This window comes from Salmo trutta, chromosome 22 (assembly GCF_901001165.1).
Source record: "Salmo trutta chromosome 22, fSalTru1.1, whole genome shotgun sequence".
NCBI classification, from domain to species: Eukaryota; Metazoa; Chordata; class Actinopteri; order Salmoniformes; family Salmonidae; genus Salmo; species Salmo trutta.
The window spans coordinates 14,656,246-14,665,300 of record NC_042978.1 but is presented as its reverse complement, the minus strand read 5'-3'; the positions used below and the strand labels follow the sequence as shown (position 1 = coordinate 14,665,300).

The window sequence follows — 9,055 nt, the reverse complement described above, 5'->3', positions numbered from 1 at the left end:
GAGGTGGTAGTAGCTAGGTTCATGGCCATCCAGCAGGTCTCCTATATGGAGGCAGTGAAAATAGCTGAAGGAGTGAGCAGAGAGGAGATGGTAGTGGATGTCCCACAGTCTGCAGTGAATGCCATGCAGGAGAAGGATCCCGACATACTAATAGTGAAGAAGGTGGACTTTGTTGCGTTTATAGAGCAAGTGATAAATTGCACTAGTCAAACTAATAACAAATCTTAGAAGCTTTGTGAAGGCGGCAAATAGATTTCTGGATCTCCAGGACTTTACAGCCAAAATGTTACAGGGAGTACTGTATCAATCAATCAAATGTATTTATAAAGCCCTTATTACATCAGCTGATGTCACAAAGTGCTGTACAGAAACCCAGCCTAAAACCACAAACAGCAAGCAATGCAGATGTAGAAGCACGGTGGCTAGGAAAAACTCCCTAGAAAGGCCAGAACCTAGGAAGAAATCTAGAGAGGAACCAGGCTCTGGGGGGTGGCCAGTCCTCTTCTGGCTGTGCCGGGTGGAGATTATAACAGAACATGACCAAGATTTCAAACGTTGATAATAATAATAATAATCACAGTGGTTGTAGAGGGTGCAACAGGACAGCACCTCAGGGGTAAATGTCAGGAGTAAATGTCAGCCGATCATTCAGAGTTGTGCGGTAGAGAGAGAGTCCAAAACAGCAGGTCCGGGACAAGGTGGCACGTCCAGTGAACAGGTCAGGGTTCCATAGCCGCAGGCAGAACACTTGAAACTGGAGCAGCAGCATGACCAGGTGGACTGGGGACAGCAAGGAGTCATCAGGCCAGGTAGTCCTGAGGCATGGTCCTAGAGCTCAGGTCCTCTGTGAGAAGAGAGAGAAAGAGAGAAAAGAGAGCGAGAGATAATTAGAGGGAGCATACTTAAATTCACACAGGACACCGGATGAGACAGGAGAAATACTCCAGATATAACAGACTAACCCTAGCACCCCCGACACAAACTATTGCAGCATAAATACTGGAGGCTGAGACAGCAGCAGTCCGGAGACACTGTGGCCCTGTCCGACGATACCCCCGGATAGGGCCAAACAGGCAGGATATAACCCCACACCCCTTTGCCAAAGCACAGCCCTCACACCACTAGAGGGATATCTTCAACCACCAACCTACTACCCTGAGACAAGGCCGAGTATAGCCCACGAAGATATCCCCCACGGCATGAACCCGAGGAGGGCGCCAACCCGGACAGGAAGATCCCCCCCTCCCAGGTTACTGAGCCTGTGTAGGGATCTGAATAGTACCGTTTTTTGTTTGAAATTCATGGTAGTGGCGTGAATTTGGTTTGTGTTTATTTTTATTGTTTTTGGTAATTAGTATGATTTGTTCATGCCCCCCCAAAAATGTTTTTTATTACCCCGTACAGCACTTTGAGTGTACTCTGCCAATAAACCTCAGAGAAGAAGAAGATAATCATACCTACACACTGTAGAAGGCTGCAATGCCGAAAACGGCGTACGCTATCCTTGATACAGTAAAAAAAATAAAAATAATTAAGTAAGCTTTATGCAACATATTTTTGAGTGCGGACCCATTACACTTTTTCTTTGTCTGAAATCGCAGGTTTTACATACCAGCCAAGCTTCTGGGAGAGCGCGATGGTCCCCTTTTTATTACATGTACATTCCTTCCTCAATCACTCCAGTTACCAGTACCCCTGCACATTGTAATAACGATACTGGCACTGCACTGACATGTACAAGACCTGTAGGTGTAACGGGCGTCGTAAGGATTGGACCAAGGTGCAGCGGGAACGTGTATACTCATCTTCTTTATTAAATCAAAAGAAGGAAAAACAAACAAATCACGTATACAAAACAACGAACGACACTAAACAGTCCTGTCAGGTGCACAAAACAGGAAACAACTACCCACAAACCCCCATAGCACAAACACCCCTATAGATAGGACCTTCAATCAAAGGCAACGAGGAACAGCTGCCTCCAATTGAAGGTCAATCAACAAACCCTAAACATAGAAATAGAAAGACTGAACATAGAAATACACTAACATAGAACATAGACCAAAAACCCCGGAACACTAAACAAACACCCCTCTTACATAAGCACATAGACAAACAAACCCTGAGACACTAAACAAACACCCCCTCTTACATAACACCCCCTGCCACGTCCTGACCAAACTACAATAACAAATAACCCCTTATACTGGTCAGGACGTGACAGTAGGGCTATTACATTTTCTTCTCTTTTTTTCTTCTCTCGCATTTCACATGTTTTATTTCAGATCTCTATTACTACATTTATTGTGCATTGTTCGGAAAGAGCTCGCAAGTTAAGCATTTCCCTGTACTGTTTTACGCATGTTTGTCACATTGGCATGAAGGATCGAGAGACAGGCGCAGAAAAGTGTAATAGTTTTTTTATTATACCTCAAATTACAGCGTGCCGTGTAAAAGCATGGGGAGGAAGACCAAATAAACACTAAACAAAACACAAGGTTGAAACCCAAACAAAAGAGCGAGGAGTACCTCAAATAAATAACAATCGTGCACAATGATTAACACACGGGACGAGACCCGTAATCATCTGCACAATCCACAAGGGCACGAAATCCCAAAACACACAACACAGGTACTCACACTCACCAACGGACATTGTAACAATAATCGACAAGACCATAGTGAACAAAGGGCACATATATACAAATACAATCAGTGGGAATAGGTGCCAGGTGTGCGCAATGAAAGTTCCGGGAGGGATCCTGTGCATTGCCAATAAAACTTGAAACCTGAAACACCTTCACTAAAAAGTAGCCTATACAGTCTCAATTTTCCAAATATATCTCATCCTGCAATGAAAGCAGAAACAGCAGAAATCTTAGGTACGTTTTCCTTTGGGATTAACACCAAAGCATGCCTATCCTTATAATAAAGTACATCCTGAACTGCAGTGCATTCAATAAATCATGACTGTAGGCCTGGGGCTCACTTGAAAGTGACCCCTATACTCTTGACAAGAAGATTAATAATTTTCCTGTAACAGCGTAACAGGATCATGTTACTTTATTTTCCCAACAGTTTTGTTATAATTTCTTTGGCAGTTTCTTACGTAACATTTAGTTTCACAGTAAACAGAAACTCATACATCTGAATTTACTGCCAAATGTTAAAAAATGTTTTAAATACACGTTGCTCCATGCTAAAGGTCATTAGGGCACAATTTTTTGGGCTAAGGATACCAACAACATTATTGGATGGCAACATATTTCCTTCCCACTGTGAGTTTTAATTGGCTATTTTGTCAGTCCTTTTTCAAAATATGTAAAGTGTTGACTTTTCAATGAATGCAAATGGATCATAGATTCCCATTTTCAAAGAAAAGTATCAAAGATGAACAAGACTGGGAGAATTAGAGCATATAACTGGCAGGAAGTCATATTTTCAAATTGAACAGAAGATATCTACATTTTATTGTGTCTCAATAACACTTTGCGAAAAGGAGTTACAAGTATTTTCCCAATGGCCATTTGACTGTGGGGAAGCTATTAAAATGAAATATGAATCAAGTTCAGGGACATCACATTGTGGCTTGTCTTGTCAATAGTTTTTTTTACAAGTAAGATGGTCTCAAAAGGAAACAGGTGCAATGATTTAAATCCATACTGATGGGACAATTGCATTTCAGAACTTTATTAAAGTCCCTAAGCAATGTTTTATTAATGTGCATCAACACAAAGAAAAACTGCTACCCAAGACATCATAGATACCATTTTCTTGCCTCAGCCGGTATGTATTGTTATGTAATATTAGACAATATTTGATTGCAATTCAATGCTTCCTATTAGCTTGTAATGAACTTGTGATTCAATGACGCTTCAACAGTAGAAGCTACTTTTGACATAATTGCTTGGATAAAGATCAGGCATCGGATCTTACATAAACACACAGGCTGGTATTCAATCAGTTGCAGACAGTGGGTTTCCAGACAGTGCTTTCAGTGCTGTTGTACAAAATATATTTAAGGAGGAGTCTGTGTGTGGTCCGCATTTTCTTGCTTCGAAGGATGTAGTTGATTTTAACAGTTGGTAAATGACTAAAACAAGTCCTGATCCTGTATACTGAGTGCTGGCCCGGCTCCCTGAACCTCAGATCATTCTCTGATAGGAAGGAGGGGCCCTCTGTAAGCCCTCCTGAGAAGGGAACAGTTCCACAGTATGTCACTCATCTTTTCACTCGACTGAGCGAAGAAAAACAGTTCAGTGGCATTCGATTGTGAATCTTGTTCAAATTGTACCTCTTCCCAGCAATTGTAAAACATACTGTGGTTGTCATGCAAGAGGAGGTGTGGCTGATTGAGGTAACAGGGTTGGTGGAGAGGTGAAGGTATCATGTAGCAGCTATAAAACAGCCAAGGGAACTCAACGAGGACATTTCTGCTGAGATACTTTGTAAGTTTTGAGGAGCTTATTTGCTGCATGTTCTGCTTTGTTGGTGTGTGTAGGCTTTTGTGTTGAGAGGTTGTCAGGACTGTTTATATGTTGACCTAGTGCGTGTTTATATCCTTGCCTAATGCTGAATTCATACTTCACTAACTTTCGGATTAATGTTGTAAACATTCTGTACTTTTGCATTTCCCTACTAATAAAAGACAGAAGTTTATACAGCTGGCTCAAGAGACAGAGTTTGGCTTTATCTCATTGGTTGTTGATTTATTAGAACATGGTCAGAGTTTCAGCCAAACAAATGATAGCTGGAGAAAACAGCTGAAGACATCTGGATCTGGTTGACTGGTACCAAGAAGGAAGTGTTTGTAATCAAGGGGTCAGCGTGGGGGTCTAGTATTGGGGTCTAGAATGGGAACATACTGGTATTGTAGATAGGGTGGTCTCAATACAAACATCACGTTTATGATGTGGAGGAGGTATTAAAAAGAGAAAGCTTCACTTGCTTTGCATTCTGTCCTGTTCTTGCAGCGGACCATACAGCAGCAGTGACACCATGAGGTTCCAGGCTCTGTTCTTTCTCCTGCTCCTGGCATGCATGTACCTCACTCTGGCTCAAGGTAGGCACCATTAAACAATCTAAGGAACAGTATTCATATTCTGTAGATTCATTATTATGAAGTTTATGTTCACTGAAATTGGTGTAACAGTGTAAAGCAAGCCTTTCATGTGTTTTGGTTAATTCTCAGTACTTCTTGTAATTTACTTCTTGTTGAAAATAAATCTACTGTACATAGTAGCCTACACTCCACATTTGTACACTTAATGCATTGTTGTGCCTGGAGACCTCATTGTACCTCTGGAATGGAGAAAAGTTGTTCTATGTATTTAAAGTTTTTAATACAAGCTTCCAATGGTCCATACTTTGCCCAGAAGAGGAATATTTGGCCACTCAAAATAATGTAGATAATTATTTATGGGAGAATTTTAGACTGATGTGTTGGGATGTCTGTCTCCCCCTCCTTTCAAAACATTGTCTCAAATCGCCTGGCACCAGATTTCACAACACTTTGACTTTGACGGTAGTTTACATAGCTCATATGCAACTTCAAGCAGCTTAAATATGAAGTCCCTTTGATGTTTCTCTTGCATACATCTGCAATACCTTAACTCATCTTTTTTTTTTTCAAATTACAGAAACTACTCAGTACACTATTTTGCTATTACAATTGCACAATTTAAACCATTTGCTACTGAAATATCCCTACATGACAGTATGTCATGGGTCAGCGCAATAAGAGTATAGAGAAGACTGTAACCATTTCACTTCCTCATGCTTGTTGTTAGGGTCGTATGAGAACTGCTGTCTGAGGCATGTTACTGGCCTGAAGAAGAGTACCAAGAGGAATGTTGTACGCTACAGGATACAGGAAACAGATGGAGGCTGCAACATCAAGGCCATTGTGTGAGTGTGTTGCAACATATCCTCACCTTCTGTCAGCCTGCCCTTTAACACTATTAAGTGTCCAAATAAAAAGAAAGCCACGCATAACAGTCAATCATTGTGACACTGGTAGGAAAATGTCCTCAAGTTATGTGTCAAGAGGACTTGTTGAAAGAGAAATATGAAATAGTTTGTTTTCCTTTTTTTCTCCTCATAGAATGTGAATCTAAAAAACAATACTGGCAATGAGTCTAATGAAAAAATAAATATATATATATGTATATATATATATCTCCCACCATGTGTCTAATATCCATAGGTTCATACTGAAGAAAGGGAAGACTGTTTGTGCCAATCCCAGCCACAAATGGGTACAGCATCTGAGGACTGTTGTCGATAAGGTACTACTCTCCCTCTTATAACTACATTACTTTGTAAATTCATGTATGTTTGACCATTTTCCAGTATCTAATTATGGCCTTTTTTCATCCATAGATTCCAGGGAATGAGGGGATGTAGTTGATCAGTTGCTTCGTTGGAGGATCTTTCAACCAGTGTATGCCAATTTCCAAAAATAGGACAGTCATATCATCCTGTAACTAGAATGTGAACTTCATTATATTACTCATTATATTACAGTTTGGCTTAATGAGTTTATATTACATGCTTTTGGGAGGATACCTGAGATTCAATGGTTTAGATGGCTGTTAGCATGAGGTGACTATCTGTGCCTGCTTGTAATGTGCCACGGCAGCTTAGCATTATTGTGTGAGGGGCGGAGGGGATGGGGCGGGAGGGTTATTCACTATCCTCATGGGTACCGGAAATCCCCCAAAAGTCCTCACAAGGATAGTCAATTAGGGAACATTTTCCCTCATGGTGACATTTCCCACATCCCCACGAGGACAAATGCTATTTTAAACTTAGGGGTTAGGTTTAGGTTCAGGGTTAGGGTTAGGTTTAGGGTTAGGGTTCAGGTTAGGGGTTAGGGAAAATAGGATTTTAAATGGAAATCAATTTTAGGTGGGGGGGGTGGGGCAGAATGCATTGAAAAGCTACAATTACTATTTTGTTAAACCTTGAGACACTACATGACAAAAAGTATGTGGACACCTGCTCTAGTCGAACATCTCATTCCAAAATCATGGCATTAATATGGAGTTGCCCCCCCCCTTTGCTGCTATAACAGCCTCCACTCTCCTGGGAAGGTTTTCCACTTTATGTTGGAACCTTGCTGCGGGGACTTGCTTCCATTCAGCCACAAGAACAAATGTGAGGTCGACATTGATGATGGGCGATTATGCCTGGCTCACAGTCGATGTTCCAATTCATCCCAAAGGTGTTCAATGGGGTTGAGGTCAGGGCTCTGTGTATGCCAGTCAAGTTCTTCCACACCGATCTCGACAAACCATTTCTGTATGGACCTCACTTTGTGCAAGGGGGCATTGGCATGCTAAAACAGGAAAGGGCCTTCCCCAAACTGTTGTCACAATGTTGGAAGCACATAATCATCTAGAATGTCATTGTTTGCTGTAGCTTTAAGATTTCCCTTCACTGGAACTAAGGGGCCTAGCCCGATCCATGAATAACAGCCCCAGACCATTATTCCTCCTCCACCAAACTTTACAGTTGGCACTATGCATTGGGACAGGTAGAGTTCTCCTGGCATCCGCCAAACCAAGATTCATCCGTCGGACTGCCAGATGATGATGCGTGATTCATCACTCCAGAGAACGCGTTTCCACTGCTCCAGTCCAATGGCGGTGAGCTTTACACCACTCCAGCTGCTTAACACTGCGCATGGTGATCTTAGGCAATTTGGAACTCGGTAGTGAGTGTTGTAACCGAGAACAGACCATTTTTACGCGCTGAGTGTTTCAGCACTCGGCGGTCGCGTTCTGTGAGCTTGTGTGGCCTACCCCTTTTACGGCTGAGCCGTTGTTGCTCCTAGACGTTTCCACTTCACAATAACAGCACTTAAAGTTGCCTGGGGTAGCTCTAGTAGGGCAGAAATTTCACGAACTGACTTGTTGGAAAGGTAGCATTCTATGACGGTGCCACGTTGAAAGTCATTGAGCTCTTCAGTAAGGCCATTCTACTGCCAAGGTTTGTCTTTGGAGATTGCATGGCTGTGTGCTCGATTGTATACACCTGTCAGCAACAGGCGTGGCTGAAATAGCAGAATCCACTCATTTGAAAGGGTGTCCACATACTTTTGTATATATAGTATATTTTTCTATCAGTACTATGTGTTAAAAGCAATATTTGTATAACTTCACATTTGTAATAAAGCAAAAAATTATAACAAGATGTTTATTAGCCTCATACATATTTATGTGTTTATCAATTTAGGTTTTGTTCACCTGTCCATATCAATAATCTCCCCTTCATACTTTTCATTTGTATGATTCTAAGGACAGCTCACTGCACACTTCCTGTACTTGAACTCTTTATACACATTTCATTGAAAAAAAGAAAACAGACAATTGCTTCACGCCACAAAGCTTTAGCCCATCTTATTGCCTTCAGCATGAACCTACATGAGTTCTTTGAAGCTTAGCAGTTGTAATGCCACATACTTACCTGAAATGTGATGTGATGGACAGAGAATCAATGACAGTTTATACATGCTCATTCTTGCTCCAGTTTCAATGTTACAGTGTGTGTGTGATGCCGCAGGAGAAATGTCTTTAGTAACGCCCAGGCTCCAATATGCTGCGGGGGACTAGGTTCCCATGGGAAGATGTATGATTACATGAAGAATAAATACAGTACATTTAGTTTGAAAGCACACAAACTTCTTTCCCAGGACAGGGCAAATCAAATCACAGTTTATTGGTTGCGTATACAGATTTGCAGATGTTTTCGCAGGTGCAGCGAAATGCTTGTGTTTCTAGCTCTAAAAGTGCTGTAATACCTATATACAAAACAATACACATAATCCCCCAAAAATGAAGAAATATCAGAACTAGCCATTTCAGAGTCCGGAATATAAATATATATTATAAACTGGGTGGTTCAATCCCTGAATGCTGATTGGCTGAAACATTTATTTTTACTACTCTAATTACGTTGGTAACCAGTTTATAATAGCAATAAGGCACCTCAGGGTTTTGTGATATATGGCCAAATATACCACGGCTAAGGGCTGTGTCCTAGTACTCCGCGT

At 41.4% G+C, this 9,055-nt stretch overlaps 1 protein-coding gene across 1 annotated transcript; it reads left to right on the top strand.

Moving 5' to 3' along the window:
- The first annotated feature begins 4,233 nt into the window (after positions 1–4,233).
- On the top strand, positions 4,234–6,996 carry LOC115158174 (C-C motif chemokine 25). Its single transcript, XM_029706799.1, has 5 exons — positions 4,234–4,448; positions 4,974–5,062; positions 5,790–5,907; positions 6,206–6,287; positions 6,382–6,996. The coding sequence occupies exons 2-5, from the start codon at positions 4,999–5,001 to the stop codon at positions 6,403–6,405; spliced, it is 288 nt and encodes a 95-aa protein (XP_029562659.1). The 5' UTR covers positions 4,234–4,448; positions 4,974–4,998; the 3' UTR covers positions 6,406–6,996.
- Positions 6,997–9,055: the final 2,059 nt, after the last annotated feature.

What these genes read in the sequence shown, in the direction of transcription:
- LOC115158174 (XM_029706799.1), top strand. Translation starts at nt 4,999, where the DNA reads ATGAGGTTCCAGGCTCTGTTCTTTCTCCTGCTCCTGGCATGCATGTAC. An exon ending in GTACCTCACTCTGGCTCAAG is followed by an intron (nt 5,063 to 5,789) that starts GTAGGCACCATT and finishes GCTTGTTGTTAG; the next exon opens with GGTCGTATGAGAACTGCTGT. An exon ending in TGCAACATCAAGGCCATTGT is followed by an intron (nt 5,908 to 6,205) that starts GTGAGTGTGTTG and finishes TAATATCCATAG; the next exon opens with GTTCATACTGAAGAAAGGGA.